General features: G+C 35.7%; 1 protein-coding gene across 3 annotated transcripts in view; it reads right to left on the bottom strand.

Annotated features, from left to right (window-relative positions):
* The window catches only part of MYO3A (myosin IIIA), a 219,313-nt gene that overhangs the window by 115,437 nt on the left and 85,991 nt on the right, over positions 1-17,885 (bottom strand). For 2 of the 3 annotated variants that reach the window (XM_074324949.2, XM_074324950.2), the window contains exons 11-14: positions 13,847-13,946; positions 11,738-11,854; positions 2,071-2,175; positions 1,883-1,966 (exon numbers count right to left, since the gene is read on the bottom strand). In XM_074324949.2, the coding sequence (XP_074181050.1) occupies positions 1,883-1,966; positions 2,071-2,175; positions 11,738-11,854; positions 13,847-13,946 (406 nt within the window). The remainder of the gene's footprint in view (positions 1-1,882; positions 1,967-2,070; positions 2,176-11,737; positions 11,855-13,846; positions 13,947-17,885) is intronic. The other variant, XM_074324951.2, reaches the window with a different exon arrangement.

The raw sequence follows: 17,885 nt of genomic DNA, 5'->3' as shown, positions 1-17,885 counted from the left end.
ATTTCTATTCCATACCAATATACATGATTGAAAATATTAAACCTGTCAATTGATTTTTAATAGGAACATTATTTTGAAAATGAATTAGACTCAATTAAACAGTTGTTTTGACATTATGAGATTTCACCCTTTTATAGAGAGGTTAGGTCTGGCCTTGTACCCACAGTACTTTGTAACACAAGATTCCTATAATCACAATGATGGCAAAAATTTTAACATGACTCTAATTATAAGTATGTGGATCATAATAAAATTTTTCACGGAGATAAGGTACATACAATGAATTTTTTAAAAAAAGTAATTAGCCTAGTAAGAACACATAATTCTTGACCTATCTCATTTCAAGGATTCTACCTAGAAAGTTCAAACCTAGTCTCTATCATCTTCTCCTTTTCAAAAATTAACTGAAAGCAACAAACAAACAAAAACTCAGAGACACAAACAACAGTTTAGTGGTTATCAGAGCATAAGATGGGAGGGAAAGTAGTAGAAGAGGGTAAAGAGGGTGAAATATATGGTGATGGAAGGACAATTGACTCTGCGTGGTGAACACACAATGAAATATATAGATGATGTACTATAGATAATGTACTATAGAGTTGAACACTTGAAAACTATATAATTTAACTAACCAATGTCACCCCAATAAATTTAATAGAAATTAAAAGATATTAAAAGATATTAAAATGTAATTTACACACAGTAAGATTAATCCTTTATTAGTGTAAAGTTCTGAAAGTTTTTACAAACATATACAATCATATAACCCCCACTACAATCCACACATACAATTCCATCACCCCTCAAATTGTATCATTATCCTGTATAGTCAACACGTCCCTCCATCCCAGGCCTGTGATAGTCACTGATCTGTTTATGTTACTATAATTTTAAATTTGCAAGCGTGACATATAAATTGAATCATACAATATGTAGTCTTTTGAATCTGGCTTTGAGCTAGCATAATGCATTTGAGATTTAGCGAAATCTCATCTAATGAGATTCATTCATTGCTTTTATCAGTTTCTTCTGTTCATTTTTAAATTATTTGATTTCTTATTGAGTTTTTAAGTTTATATATTAAAGATGCAATGTTTTATCAGCTATTTAACATTCAAAAAGTTTGTTTGAATCTGTAGCTTGTGGTTTCATTTTCTTCACAGTGTCATTCAGAGAACAGAAGTTCTTAATTTTGGTGAAATCCAATTTTTTTCCTTTATGGATTATGCTTTTTATGTTGTATCTAACAACTATTGTAGCTATGTAGTTAAATCGCAAAATCAGGTAATGTTGTTCTTTTTCACAAACCAATTTGTGGACAATTAACATGTTAATAACATTAAGCCTTTTAATCCATGAACATGGTCTACCTCTGCATTTATTTAGGTCTTTTAAAATGTCTTTTAACAACTTTCCTTACTTTTCAGCATACAACTCTTGCATACATTTTATAAGATTCAGATTTAAACAGATCATGGTTTTTGTTGCTATTTAAGTGATACTTTTAAATTTCAATTTCCAAATGATCATTGCTGGTATATGTGTATAATATATAAATAAAATTTATTTTTGTAATATTAACTCCTCTTTAACCTACTAATAACAAAAGGAGAGAAAGTAAAAAAAGTATTCACTGAATGTGCTGGGGCTATAAAAGAGAGAAAGTGAGATTTATAAAACTTTGCTGACTAAGAGTGAGAAAGGTAAAATATCCTCAAAACAGAGTGTATGTTTTTACATTGCTTGTCATATTTTAAACAAATGTGTTTTATCATTTCTGTGCATTACTAAATGTGAAAATTAGCGAATATTAATCTAATCAGGTATATTAGGTTCTGAAATATAACAAATACCTGTTAGGTCAGAGAAAAATACACTGTACCTTTCCAAGAACCGTCAGCTGCTGAACTAAAAGATGAGCACTTTCAGTCTTTCCAGCACCACTTTCTCCAGAAATAACAATGCACTGCACAGTGAGAAAAGAAAATCGTAAGAAGACTTTATCCTCACAAAATTCAGCTGCCATTAAGAAACTAAGAGAGGAGTTTCTAAGAGTGTGAGACTCCTTACCTGATCTGAATTATATGTTATCATAGACTGGTAGCTGAAGTCAGCCATTGCAAAAATGTGAGGTGGATTGGCAGTTCTCTTTGCTCCAATATATAGCTTGGAATGCTAAGGGTTTAAAAAATACACATTCTGTAGTAGCACTTTTGTTTTTGTTTAAACCCAAGATTATTTAGAGGTACAGCTCCAATTTTTAAAGCAAAACGTAAATCAAAATAAAGTTTCATACCACCTCACATATATACACAATTATGTAAAATAAAAGCGTGACATATAGCAGCTCAGAAATATGATATGACAATGATCTGATATCACTCAGGAAGCAGTATTTAAAAGAAGACTCTTTTGGATGTGCATACCACATCCAAAAGAGAACTTAAGGTTTGAAAATACTATTATTTCTTTAAATGATATGACACTTTATAAACAAGACAATCAGGTATTATTTTGTTTACTGTTCCTTGGATAAAATAATGTCTGACATACAATCACTACTTTTTTCCTTTCACATCATTTAACATATAATCTCTCATTTTATTTTTCCAAGATTATATAGTTAATTGATAGCAGAATTTGCACTAAACCCCAAATCTTCTGACACTTAAGTCAAGGTTCATAAACATGTCATTGTTCTTGTAAATTTTAAGGTGGTAGAGGATGACAGAATTATACCTTTTTCACATGCAAAAAATAACTTACATGCAGTATTAAATAATTTTCTAGAGTACTCAAATAACTTGCAGAGAATCAGTCCAGTTAAAAATAAAAAAACAGTGACGTCAGAAACATGGTGGCGTGAGGGGTCCCCCTTGATCTCTCCCTTTGAAGTTACAACAAGTTGAACGGCTATAATTCAACAAAGGATTCCCTATGCAACACACAAACACATCTGAGAGATCCATGCATTGAAACATCTGAAGGTGGGTGAATCAGGGTGAACAGGGGAGGAGGGAAGGGAGAAGAGCTGAGACGGGGCCATGGATGCAGCCCAGAGCTCACTGCGGTCCCAGGAGAGGGGAGGGGTGAGACCTCAGGTGTGCTCTCTGTGGCTCTGAGCAATCCTGCCTGAGTGATCAGCATATGAGGGGTGATCGAAAAAAAGGTGAATGTTTAAATTAAAAAAAAAAAGTATTACAGTAAAAGACACATTGCCATTAACCCCCCTCAAAATATTCCCCCTCGCTTTGAACACACTTATCCTATTGTTCTTGCCACCTTCTGAGGCACTTCTGGAAGTCCTCTTTTGTGAATATCTTTATTTCATCCTCCATCATGACAATGCTCCATGTCACACATCATTTCTGGTATAGCAATTTCTGTCAAATAAAAGCATTACGGTGTGTCCTCGTCTACCTTATTCATGGGATCTGGCACCATGCAACTTCTGGTTCTTCCCCAAAGTCAAAATGATTCAGGACATCGAGGCAGCCACAACAGCACAACTAAAGACACTCAAGAAAGGACTTCTAGAACTGCTTCAGAAAGTGGCAGTAATGATGGAATAAGTGAGTTCAAAGTGAGGGGGAGTATTTTAAGGGGGATTAATGGCAATGTGTCTTTTACTATAATTAATTTTTAAAAAATTTAAATATGCACCATATTTTATTTTTATCATACCTCGCATAATACGGCTGAACCCAGATGATCATGGCAGAGACCTCGGGGCAAAGACCAAATACAGAAGTGTGACAGCTGTGATCTAGCAGTCCTCATTGCAGGGCAGAAAACAAAGCCACAGAGCCTGGCCAACTCTCCCAATCCCCCCAGAACTAGGCTCCCCAACACCCTCCCAGTGTTAGCAGTGGGCTCCAGAAGAAACTGCAGCAGTGCCAGATGAAAGAACAGAATATCTACAGCCCTGAGAACTGGAGAGATATTTCCTGGGTGGCAGACACACACTGCAGCTAATTCTAGTGCCAAGGGAGGAAATATAGGGGCGAGGAAGCTGTGGACTGGCAGTTGCCATTACACAGAGGAGAACAAAGACATAAACACACCAGCAGCCTCTCCCAGCCCACTCCGCCCCCACCTTTGATAGCTGATCACAGCGGGGCACCCAGGGCACTGGGATTTCAGGGTTTCAGAAAGCTATCGCTTACCACATCCTCCCACAGAGATGGTGCTCAGAAACCGAGGTGACCTGATCACAGAAGAGAAGCCCACCTCCCCAGGATATCATCTACTGCGAGAAGCCAAAACAGGGCAAAATAAATAAAATGCTCCAGTGCTACCCACTGGAAAACAAAAGAAATACCTCTTCATTTCAATCTGCTGCAGAATTCATTCTGGTAGATGCCCAGAAAGAGAAATAATCCATCAATTATGGTGAACAACAAAAGTAACAAGGCAGCTCAGAAAGAAAATGAAAAAATCTCCAGAAAATAAACTTAAAGACATGGAAATATGTGACTTAAATGACAGAGAATTCAAGATAGCAGTTCTGAAAAAACTCAGTGAGATGTAAGAAAACTCTGATAGGCAGTTGAATGAACTCAGAAGTAAAATTAACGAACAAAACGGATACTTTACCAAAGAGGTTGAAATTTTATAAAAGAACCAAATAGAAATTCTGAAGCTGAAGAACTCAATAAAAACAATAGAAGAATAAAATAGCGAGCTTAGGAAATATAGCTGACCAGATAGAAGAATTAGTGATATTGAAGACAGAAATCTAGAAATGACGCAGATGGAAGAAGAGACTTGAAGGTTAAAAGAAAAGAAAAGACTCTACAAGAATTATATGACTCCATCAGAAAGAACAATGTAAGAATAATGGGTATACCAGAAGGAGAAGAGAGCGAGAAGGGAACATAGAGCCTATACAAACATGTCCGCTGGTTGTAGCGTGAACCGTCCCGACATCCTCCTGCGCTGCCCTGCTGGCCGGCACTGACCCAGCTGGAGTTCTGCCTCCCTCCTCTGGATACTCTCTGGGGGCTGGCAGCTTCCACCCATGTGGGCCAGCTTCTCCACTAGGGACCAGTCCCATGCCTCCCCAGGAGGACCCCAACCTCCCGGGCTGGGCTTCTGCGGTCAGCTTTGGGCTTACTGCCCACCAGATTGGGGAGGTGCCTGTCTTTGCACTCAGCTTCCTGGGAAGCTCATTTCACTTCAGGAAAGCTGCTGCTGGAGGCCTTGCTCCAGGTTTAAGCAGATACCAAAGTGTTCCCACCAGCCACTGCCTGCCTCCACCAAGCAAGGGGCCACCCTCCTTTATTCCAGGGAGATGCTGGGAAGGCCCTGGACTTGCATACCCTTGGCAGCACCTGGCATCCGAACTGCCCTTAGAAATGGAAATCAGCCTGGCTGGGGCCAGGTAGGCCCACACTCTGCTCTGGAGTTGACTGGCTGTGTAATTTTTTGGATGAATCACTTGGCGTCTCTGGGCTTCACCATCTCCCTCTGGGGAAGTGGAGAGAATCCAAGTGTCCTCCCTATGCTGGTGTGGGGAAGGTCACAAGTGCTAGAAACACTCAGCAGGCTCTAAGGATTAGTTAGAAGCCTCAGGGCAGCGCCTGATAGCGAGAATTTAAAGACGTGCAGAGAAACCAAGGTAGGCTCTCTTCCTACCCACTTGCTTCCCAAACTTGGCTTTCTGGGTTCACTGTGAGAAGTTGGCGATGTGGAGACATATGGGCCCAAGGACCCCACACACTGCCTCCCCTACTTGGACCTCACCAGCTCAGGCCCTTGTGACAGTTGGGGGAACCTAGAAATGACCCCAAGTCTTTAAAAAGTGCCCCAGGAAAGCAGCAGGCAGAGCTTAACACCAGAGCCAATTCTAGCTTCCCCTTCACTGCAGTTAATATTTAAATCCCTCTCCCTCACATCACTTTGTTTTGTTGTCTTTATAGCATTTTGTCGCTGCCTGAAATTTTAATAGTAATTTGTTTGCTTGTTTATTGTCAATTCTCCTTGCCCAGCATGCACATGCGTGTGCACATGCGTATGTATACACACACACACACACACACACCTTCTTTAGGACAGAGGCTCCCACCTCAGCACCTGGCTTGGTAATCAGGTGCCTGCTGAGTATGTGAACCAATAAATAAAATCACTTTGCCTCCCCTGTGAAATGGGCTTCCCTTGAGGGGATCTTGGAAGGGTAAAAGTTAAAACAAACAAACAACAAGAACACCCGCCCCCAAACCCAACCATATGCTGCCTTCAAGAAACATCTCAGCTGCAAGGACAAATATAGACTCAAAATGAAAGGGTGGAAAATGATACTCCAAGCAAATGGCATCCAGAGAAAATCAGGTGTATCCATATTTATATCTGACACAGATTTCAAGATAAAACAGGTAACGAGACAAAGAAGGACATTTCATAATGGTAAAGGGGACTATACAACAAGAAGACATAACAGTCATCAATATTTATGCCCCTAATCAGGGAGCACCGAAATATACCAAGCAACTACTAACAGAACTAAAGGGAGAAATTGACCAAAACACAATTATAGCAGGGAACCTAAATACATCATTAACAGCTATGGATAGATCATCCAAACAGAAAATAAGTAAGGAAATATCAGCCCTAAATAACACATTAGACCAAATGGACATGATTAACATTCAGAATCTTTCATCCTAGAACACCAGGCTACACATTCTTTTCTAGTGCGCGTGGAACATTCTCAAGGATAAACCACATGTTGGGACACAAAACTAGCAAATTTAAGGAGACTGAAATCATATCAAGCATATTCTCCAACCACAATTCTTTGAAATTGGAGATCAACTGCGAAAAGAAAGCAGGAAAAAATGTAAAGATTAAACAGCATGCTCCTAAAGAACAAGTGGGTCAAAGAAGAAATAAAAGGAGAGATCAAAAGATACATAGAAACAAATGCAAATAAAAATACATTGTATCAAAATGATTGGGATACTGCAAAAGCAGTATCAAGAGGAAAATTTATATCATTACATGCCTATTTCAAGAAACAAGAAAAATCTCAAATAAACAACCTAAAAGTACATCTTTAAAAAACTACTAAAAGAAGAACGAATGAAACCCAAAGACAGCAGAAGGAAGGAAATAATAAAATTTAGAGCAGAATTAAATGAAATAGAGAACAAAAAGACCATAGGAAAGATTAACGCAACAAAGACATGGTTCTTTGAAAAGATTAATAATATTGACAAACCCTTGGCTAGACTCACTAAGGAACAAAGAAAAAAGACACAAATAAACAAAGTCAGAAAAGACAAAGGAGAAGTTATAATGGACACCACAGAAATACAAAGGATCTTCCAAAAATACTATGAAGGACTATATGCCACCAAATTCAATAACCTAGTAGAAATGGACAAGTTCTTAGAAACATATAACCTTCCTAGACTGAATCACAAAGAACTGGAAAATCTAAATAGACTGGTCAACAGTAAGGAAATTGAAACAATCATCCAAAACCTCCCCTAAAGCAAAAGTCCAGATTACTTCACTAGTGAATTCTATCAAACATTCACAAATGATTTAATACCTGTCCTCCTCAAACTCTTCCAAAAATTTAAAGAAGAGGTAATACTTCCCAACTCATTTTATGAGACTAATGTTACCCCAATACCAAAACCTGATACCACAGACCAATATCTCTGATGAATACAGATGCAAAAATCCTAAACAAAATACTAACAAATCGAATACAACAATACATTAAAAAGATTATACAACACAATAAGTGGGGTTCATTCCAGGGGCATGAGGATGGTTCAACATACACAAATCAATGTGATACACCACACAAACAAAATAAAGGCTAAAAATCATATGATCATATCAACAGATTCAGAAAGAGCATTGGACAAGATATGACATCCATTTATGATTAAAATACCAAATAAAATGGGTATAAAAGGAAAGTGCATCAACATAATAATGGTCATATATGACAAACCCTCAGCAAATATTGTAAGTAGGGGTGAAAAAATAAAAAACGTGAAAGCTTTTCCTCTCAGTTCAGGAACAGGACCGCGATGCCCCCTCTCACCACTGTTATTCAACATCGTATTGGAAGTCCTCGCCAGAGCAATCAGGCAAGAGAAATAAATAAAAAGCATCCAAATTGGAAATGAGGAAGTTAAACTGTCACTTTTTACAGATGACATGATTCTTTATATAGAAAGCCCTAAAAACTTTACCAAAAACTATTAGAAACAACAAAAAAAATACAGTAAAGTTGCAAGATACAAAATCAATGTACAAAAATCCATTGCATTCCTATTCACTAACAATGAAATTTCTGAAAATGAAAAATAAACAATTCCTTTCGCAATTGCAACAAAAAGAATAAAATACCTAGGAATAAACTTAACAAAGGATGTGAAGGACCTATATGCTGAAAACTATGAGGCATTATTAAAAGAAACTGAAGAAGACACAATGACATGGAAAGACATTCGTGTTCATGAACTAGAAGAATCAACATAGTTAAAATGGCCGTATTACCCAAAGCAATACACAGATTTAATGCAATACCCATCAAAATTCCAATGGCTTTTTTCCAAAAGTAATAGAACAAAAACAGCAGATTTGTATGGAATGACAAAAGTCTTGAATAGCAATCCTTTTTTGTTAACAAAAAAGAACAAAGCTGGAAGTATCACACTTCCTGACTTCAATTCATACTACAAAGCAACAATACTCAAAACAGCATAGTATTGGCAGAAAAACAGACACACAGACCAATGCAGTAGAACTGAGAACCCAGAAATAAACCCACATATGTATGGGCAGGTAATTTTCAACAAAGGAGTCAAAAACATACAACAGAGAAAAGAAAGCCTCTTTCTTCAATAAATGGTTGCTGGGAAAATTGGACAGCCATGTGAAAAAGAATGAAATTAGACTGTCACCATATACCAAAATTATAGAGTCAAAATGGACAAAAGACCTAAACGTAAGACCTGAAACAATAAATTGCATAGAAGAAAGCACAGGTACTAAACTTATGGACCTTGGTCTTAGAGAGTATTTTATGAATTTGACCTCAAAGGCAAGGGAAGTAAGAGCAAAAATAAATGAATAAGAGTATATCAAGCTAAAAAGCTTCTGCACAGCAAAAGAAATCATCAACAAAACAAACAGGCAACCAACTGAATGGGAGAAGATATTTGTAAAGAACATCTCCAATAAGAGATTAATATCCAAAAAATACAAGAACTCATACAACTCAACAACAAAAAACAAACACAATGCAGTTAAAAAATGGGCAGAAGACCTGAACAGACACTTCTCCCAAGAAGACAAACAAACGGCCAACTGATACATGAAAAAATATTCAACTTCACTAGCTATTAGGGAAATGCAAATCAAAATCACAATGAGATACTACCTCGCACCTGTTAGAATGGCTATTATCAACAAGAAAAGTAATAACTAGTGTTAGAGAGGTTGTGGAACCCTCATACACGGCTGGTGGAAATATAAACGGATCCAACCACTAGGGAAAAGAGTATGGAGTTCCTCAAAAAATTAAGAATAGAATTATCATACAATCCAGCAATTACTCTTCTGTGTATCTACTCAAAAAAAATCTGAAAAAATTTATCCATAAAAATATACCATATTTTGCTGTGTATAATGTGCACCCACATTTTTGGCCCAAACTTTCAGGGAAAAAAACATTTTGTTTTAATTTTTTAATTCAAAATTTTATTTGTTTACATTTAGGTACTTGTTTTTTATATTATAAAGGAATTTTAGCATTTATTTTTTAAACATATTATGGTACAAGAATTTTATGTAACAAATAATTATAAAACACAAGAACAGATGCAAGGTACAAGAAATTTTATGTACCGGTATCAAGTTTACGATATTTACACATCATAGAAGGTCAAGAAATCTTTGTTGTTGCAGGTTTGTTGTAAGTTCAACAAAACCGATTATCATATTCCAGGGTATTATTTGCATATGGATATTGTTATTGATTTCTAGAGTTACATTTTTAACTCATAAGCATAAATAAAAGAATTAAAAACATTTATATAGATATGGAATTAGTACTACCTGTGTATAATGTGCAACCTTATTTTTCCCTCACAGCTTTGGGCAAAAATATGCACATTATACAAGGCAAAATACCGTATATACCCTGATGTTCATTGCAGCATTATTCACGGTGGCTAATACATGGAAACAGCCACAATGTCATTTGATAGATGACTGGATAAAGAAGATGTGATATATATATATATATATATAGTTGAAAATGGCAGTATATATGCTATATATATATATAGTATTGCACCCTCTGTATATATAGTAATACACACAATGGAGTATTACTCAGCCATAAGATGAAATACTGTCATTTTCAACAATATGGATGGATCTTGAGATTATCATGCTAAGCGAAATAAGTCAGACAGAAAAAGTTGAGAACCATATGACTTTATGCTTATGTGGCATATAAAACTGAAAGCAACAAATGAACAAGACAAACAAACAAACACACAAATCATAGACAAAGGCAATCATTTAGTGGTTACCAGAGGGTAAAGGGGGTCAAATATATGGTGATAGAAGGAGAACTTATTTTGGGTGGTGAACACAAAACGCAATATATAGATGCTGTATTATAGAAATGTCCACTTAAAACCTATATAATTTTACTAACCAATGTCACCCCAATAAATTTAATAAAAATTTAAAAAAATCTGACTTTGACAAGTTAAAAAATGTATCTTGACAAGAACCAAGAGATATAAACCAATTATATTATGAGATCAACTTTATTGCTCGTAAAATTGTTTTAGATATAATATTATTCATCATATTGTCTCATAGCTTTATAAGGTTAATGAAAGCATTATTTTTTGATAAAGTCTATATATACGCGCGCACACTCACACACACACACACACACACACACACACACACACACACACACAAAGGGTGCCAGAAAAATGTATACACATTTTAAGAAAGGAAAAAACTGTATTAAAATTATGCGGATGGTAACCACTTTGAGCACCTCTTGTAATTGCAGAATTCAAACGTGATGTGTATTCAACTTTTGTTATCGGTATATATTGAATATTACAATTTTAATACAGTTTTTTTCTTTCTTAAAATGTGTATACATTTTTTTGCCACCCTCTGTATATATTAACAAAAATGAAAAACAGCATAGTTTAATTACAGAAACCTATTCTATATTTAAACCATTAGGGGTTGAATAATCTATTATTACATACTTACATTAATAAAACACACATTGTCTAATATTAAAAACAAATCACTATGTCAATAGGAATATTTAAATTCATAATGACAATATTTATAGCCATTAAGTATATATTACCAATAGAAACAGTGTAATTATACTTTTGACTCTCCCTTACTTGGTTCAGAGATAGACATTATGTATACATCTTTTTAGGCATCTGTTTATTGATATGATACCTAGTATAGACTAATTACGAATAACTGGACGCAATTAAAACTGTGTCACATACTATTGGAAAAACGAAGAGCACATACTACAATCAGATTGATTCTTTTTCTCTTTTTTTCCCTATCTCTATGTTTTAACAATAATTATTTAACTGTTTATTCAAGGCTCTGAATAAAACTTACTTTGGCACCATTTAAATTAATTTAAATATCTGAATAGTGTAATTATTAGTACAAAGTAAGAAATGCAAGACACACCACATACCTCTGTGGAATAAAGACCCAGACTCTGGAAAGGGTTAAGAGCAATGAGTATATCTCCCACATACATATAAACCTGATCTCTGGAATAACATTTCTCCAGCTGCTCTGAGACTGTATTCTATAATAAAACAAAAAATAATTTCTTTTTCTTAAAAATCATTTATGGTCAATTACAATTTAAAAAGTAAACAATAATAAATAAAACATCTGGAATCTGGACCAAGGCTCAGAAAGAAATAGATGTATTGCTTGTAAGAAGTATAACATTGGGTCAGCAACTCCCTTTTCACTGAGCAGGCATTTTCTTTAGTTTTGAGAGCCATAGAGAGATGTCATTGTTACCTGTGTTTTCCAAAGGACACATTTGATATTACAGTAACATTTTATACACATACAGAGGGCGACAAAAAATGTATACACTTTTAAAAGGAAAAAACTGTATTAAAATTGTAATACTCAATATATACCGATAACAAAAGATGAATACAGGTCACGTTTGACTTTTGCAATTACAAGAGGTGCTCAAAGTGGTTACCATCAGCATAACTTTAATACAGTTTTTCCTTTCTTAAAATGTGTACACAGTTTTTTGCACCCTCTGTATATATAGTATTAGGTTGATGCAAAAGTAATTGCGATTTTTGCAATATTTTTAACTTTTTATACTGCAATTACTTTTGCACCAACCTAATATTACATGTATTATATAGTATAATAATAAAACACATATATACATATATATGTAATGCTTTCAAGGAAGTAAATAAATGCAGAAGATGAAATAAAAAGAAAGAAAACTAGAAAAGGAAAGGGAAGATACAGTGAACATGATTCTATTGCAAATCGAGGTTATTCGGTGGCTGTGGAATGTCCTAGCCCTTTGCTTAGACATTTGATTTTATGAGGCAGAAGGAAAGTTCAGAAAAGTAACTGTCATAGTTGCTAAATCATGAGTACGTGGAATCAATGTTAATAGCATCAGAAATCATCATTTATAGTACACGACACAAGAGAGGAACAAAAGATCTTAAGTAAAAAAAGAGACAAAACAGAAAGCTCAGACAATACAAACAGACAAACTCAGTGTTTAACACAATATGTCAGCAATATAGATCAGCAAAGCCTTCTTTATGATCCACAAGCCTAGAAATTCACATCATTGGAAAATTTGATACATAAGGATTCAGAAAGGTTTTGGCAATCTCTGACTTGCAAACACGATTTGATTAAAAGATGTTCGATGTTCACAAGAGAGGTTATTTTGAGGAAGTACTTGAGTTTTTATACAACCCTAAATTTACCAAATGACTACTTCTGTTCAGAAAATATCTCCTAATGTGTTACATTTCTGAGCAAAATGCTCAGGCATGTATCAGAAGTATTAAAAAAAACCAAAAATCTGCTGATCAAGCAGGATAGAGATCCCAACCTTTCACTGAAAAGAACTATTCATTTCTCTAATGATTTGATTATCTGGAATAAAAGGGGGTGAGGGGAAAGGAGGCTGAAACTATAATTTACTGGCTTGGATTTGTGCCTTCACAAGTGATGTCAGAACTATTTCTGAGGTCATGGGAATAAGGAGTTTCAAGCAGAATTCAGTGCCCTGGAAGGTTAGCACCGTGAGAGCAGGGCTTTGTGATTCCACGAAGGGGACCACTGGCTGTGGTAACAGACAGGCTCTCGAGGGGTCTTGGAGGCCTCTAGCTACTGTCACTGAGAGGAACAGAAAAGGAGTAAGAGGAAGGATGCCACATGGAGGTTGTAGGAGGCTAGTTTTTGACCTCAGTAAATCATCCCTTTGAAACGCCTAGAAAGAATTCAGGGGAATAAGGGTCTGTGACCAATAAGCAATTCATGCTAGTGGGAATACAAACCTTTGTAATTTGAGTATCAAAAAAAGAAAAGAATTGACACCAGGATGGAGTGATCTGCAGATTTGAGTTATTAATATATGTATTAAAACTGAAGATAAGAGAGAGAATCAGGAAGCAAAGAGACAAAGAAAGCATGAGACGTACAGAGTCGTTCAAACAACCTCCTGCTCACATCACTTCTATACATTAAAAAAATCTAGAATGTTTAAGTTCAATTAAACTGAGTTTCTTACCTCATCCAAAACTTCTAGGGTTGCCAAATCATCTACATCCTTTAGACCAGATATTAGAGATCTGCTGAAGTTACTTTTCTTGGTATGAATACGCTCATGTCTGTGAAGCAATACAAAGAGAAAAACCGTTCTGATTTGAGAACTTATTACTGATCATAATGGAAGTAAGTTTTAGATTCATATAAGACTGAAAAACTTCTACGAAGCTGATTTACTAAAATTCAACGGTAACTATTTACCAGAAAGTAATCTAATGCATTTTGATCTGTTTGTTTTCTCCATTGGAAAAATGTACAATGTCGAACTTACTTCATGGATGATCAAAAGAGTTCATTATTTCTATCAAGGACTATCCTATATATAAATTTTTAAAGCTTCCTCTAAATTCCTATGCGTGATTTAATCTGCTACAAAGTAGTGAGTCAAAGAGATTTGAATTCATTAGATTTCCAGTTTTGTCAGAGGTGTGCGAGGCCATTGGTGGTCAAGAACATAATTGAAAAAAATTATTGTTCAACAAAATTTAAGAGGAATACAAAATAAACCACACTGGATTTTCAAAAGATTAAGTGTATTCAGAAAATTGATTTCAGACCCTAAGAAGTTTATTTTCAAATTAAAACATTTCAGCAACTTTCACGAACAGCATCAGGCTCTTGATTTGATATGAAGACCAGAGAAATTGCTGAGATAAACACAGGGGTTTGTTTCAACTTTTCTGGAACGAAAATTATCATCCACTTTATTTTGACCAAAATTTTATTTTCCATGTATATTTTTGGACGTACTTTTAAGCATTTGATTTTGTCTATTAGTAAAAGGGGAAAAAGTAAATAGTGAGGAATAATAAGAATCACACCATTCACTTAGTAAACTTTAATGCTTTCTCATTGCTTAGAGAATTAAGTCACCGCCTCTATCTACAGCCAACCCTCCTTTTGTGCACTAGATTCTGTCCCCTCTCACTTATTCAAGGACATCACTCCTTCCTCTGTCACTCCTACATCACTAATTTTCCCTTCTCAGCTGTTATAGCACCCATCTCAAAAAAAAAAAAAACAAACAAAATGAACAAAAACACCTTTCCCTGAATTTCCTCCATCTACTATTCCATTTCCTTGCTTTATAGAGAAAATTCTCAAAAGAATTATTTATACTTAATCTCTTCAATTTCTCTCCATCCATTAAGAAAATGCATTTCAGCTGGACTGTCATTGCTACACCCAGGGAAACAGCTTCTGTTAAGCACATTAATGACCTTCACATTGCTAAATCCAGTGGTCATTCTAATCCTCATTTTACTTAACTTATCGGCAGCATATAATAGACTCCTTCTTGAATACATCCATCTTCGCTTCCTGTACGTCTCTCTTGATTCTGTTCCTCAACTGGCCAGCATCTCCATCTGAGTATCTTTTTCTGGTTCGTCCACGTCTTTCTGTGACATTTTAGAGTCTCCCAAGCTTCGGTTGTTGGAGCTATTTCCTTCTCTATCTACATGCACTTCCTGATTTCATAGCTTTTAATACCAGTCATGTACTGACAACTCTACTGATCTCAAGACTTCAGGATCCAACTGCTTACTCGTCACTTCACTTGGAAGTCTAATAGGCAGACTTAAAGCATTCCAAACCATGCTCCTGAACACCCCAGCCCCTCAATTCTCATCCCAGTAAGTGGTGACTCCATTCTTCTTATTCTTCAGGCAGAAAACCCTGAGAGTTATCCTTCTCTTTTTCTCATCCCCCTTATGTAATCTATACACAAATCCATTCAGCCCTATCATTAAATTATATTTAGAACCAAACATTTCTCACCACCATCTCCTCCACCATACTGATTCTCAATAGTCTCTCAAGTGGTTTCCCTCCTGTCAACTTTGCCTTTTTATACTCTTCTAAACACTGCAGGCAGAGTGATCTTTTAAAACATATGTAAAGTTTGTCCTTTGTTTTTGTTATTTCCTCCTTGACCAATTTATGTGATGAAACTTTATTCACTTTTCACTGTCCATTTCAAATTAAACCCCTTAGTATAATTCCATACACATCTTTCAGTACAAAAACATCTCAGTTAAGTCATTTTAGTCAATCGTTTGTGTATAGATCTTATTCCCTTTCCCAGATTGTAAACTTCCTCAGGATAAAGACATCTCGTCAATATATGGTGCTGGAATCCACATGCAAAAAGAAATGTATCTAGACATTAACTTTACACCTTCATAAAAATGAAGTCAAAATGAATCATAGTCTTAAAACATAAAATTCAAAACTCTAAAACTCCTAGAAGATAACATAGGCAAAAAAAATCTAGATAACCTTGAGTTTGGAGGTAAGTTTTCAGATTCAACGCCAAAAACACCATCCATGAAAGAAAGAAATTGGTAAGTTGGATGTCATTAAAATTTAAAACTCTGATCTATGAAAGGCATTGTTAAATGAACAAAAAGCGGAGCTACAGACTGGGAGTAAATATTTGCAAATCATATATCTAAGACTTGTATCTAATAGTAAGAATAGTTTTACTCCTATTTGCAGTTATTAGATTCCTGCATAATAATGTTTGCAGCATTTACAAAAATGTATAATTATGCATTCATTTGTATGGATAATTTAGTTTATATTTAAATCCTTTACTACAATGTAAGCTGCAAGATGCACAAGATTATATGTCTTAGTTCCGCATTGTATCCCAGGAATAAGCAGATCATTTAGAACATACTAGGTCCTCAAAAAAAGTTTGTTGAATGAATAAATACCTATCTCCCATGATTTCTGGCACAGGATTGACACATAGTTAGTCTCCACTTTGTTGCACTCAACAAGTATCATTTTATTTATCCCCCTATTTCCAAAGATACTCATACATTATTTTTAAGAAAATAGAAAAAGAAATCCAACTATCCACTGATTTAAGTGAAGGGCCCTGAATTTTTCATCTGTTTTTATGGGCCCATTTGGCAGCTAAAGACTGTTCCTGGACAATGACAAGGAGATAGTGAAGAATAAAAGGATCAATATTTGGCTGGCTCGTACTCTCACTCTTCCACTCCTGTGAATTCTTCTTCCACGTTACTTTTGGTATTAGCTTCCAAAAACGTATCAAAGATTGTACAGTGATGATTAAAAACCTCAGATGGTTCCCCATTATCTACAGTACGACTTAAAAATTTTCTGGCATGGAATTCATGGACCTTCACAATCTGGCCTCAAACAACCTTTCCAGCATCATCAGCCATCATCTCTGTACAGAACATTCCCCAATATGTCAAGTATTTTCAAGATTTTGTGCTTTGCTCATTCTGTATTCTCTGCCTGGAATTATTTTTCCTTCCAGTGTGGCAAAATTCTACTTATGCAAAATCAGACTCAAATATCGCTTTTTCTGTGAAGTAGTTGCACAGAAATTCCTTCTGTGAAAGAATTTCCAGAGAGAATATACTGCTAGTAGAGCTGCGTTCAATTAGGTAATGTATGTTCATCATTCCTGCTGGACGGGGAGAAATTGTGGGAGAAAGCAAGGTTTGTTCATCTTTCTATGCCTGGCATTAAGGATACGAAGATGTAAAATACAATTTTACAACTGAATTGAATAGGACTGAATTGCAATAGTGAGCTCTGCCCAAGAAGCCGGTGTGCAAAGAATAGTGTCTCCTAGAGTGAGCAATCCTATGCACTGCCCTTTTAGTTCATATCTCACCATTTCTGACAAGCCTCTTAATGATAAGGCAGCTCAGGTGCCAAAACCTGTCCAACCCACCATCCTCTTTGATAAAAAGTGTAACCACAATACACTTTTAATATTCACAGAATTTAATGGAAAAAATTAAATCTAGCCTTTTTTATTTACCCAAGCCTGGCGGCTGTCAGACTATGTGATGGGGAAAAAGGATACGTGGAGGGAGGGGAGAGTATGCCATGTTCCTCAGACTCAGGGACGGCCCTGCACTTGGAACAGCAAGAGGCATGGTGGTCAATGGTGAGGTTGGACTCCGGGCACAATGAGAAGCCAATGAAATATTTTAATCCAAGGGTAGAGT

The sequence above is a fragment of the Rhinolophus sinicus genome, chromosome 1 (genome assembly GCF_057876585.1).
Source record: "Rhinolophus sinicus isolate RSI-liver-muscle chromosome 1, RSI-T2T, whole genome shotgun sequence".
Lineage (NCBI taxonomy): Eukaryota > Metazoa > Chordata > Mammalia > Chiroptera > Rhinolophidae > Rhinolophus > Rhinolophus sinicus.
This window is presented reverse-complemented; position numbering and strand designations above follow the sequence as displayed.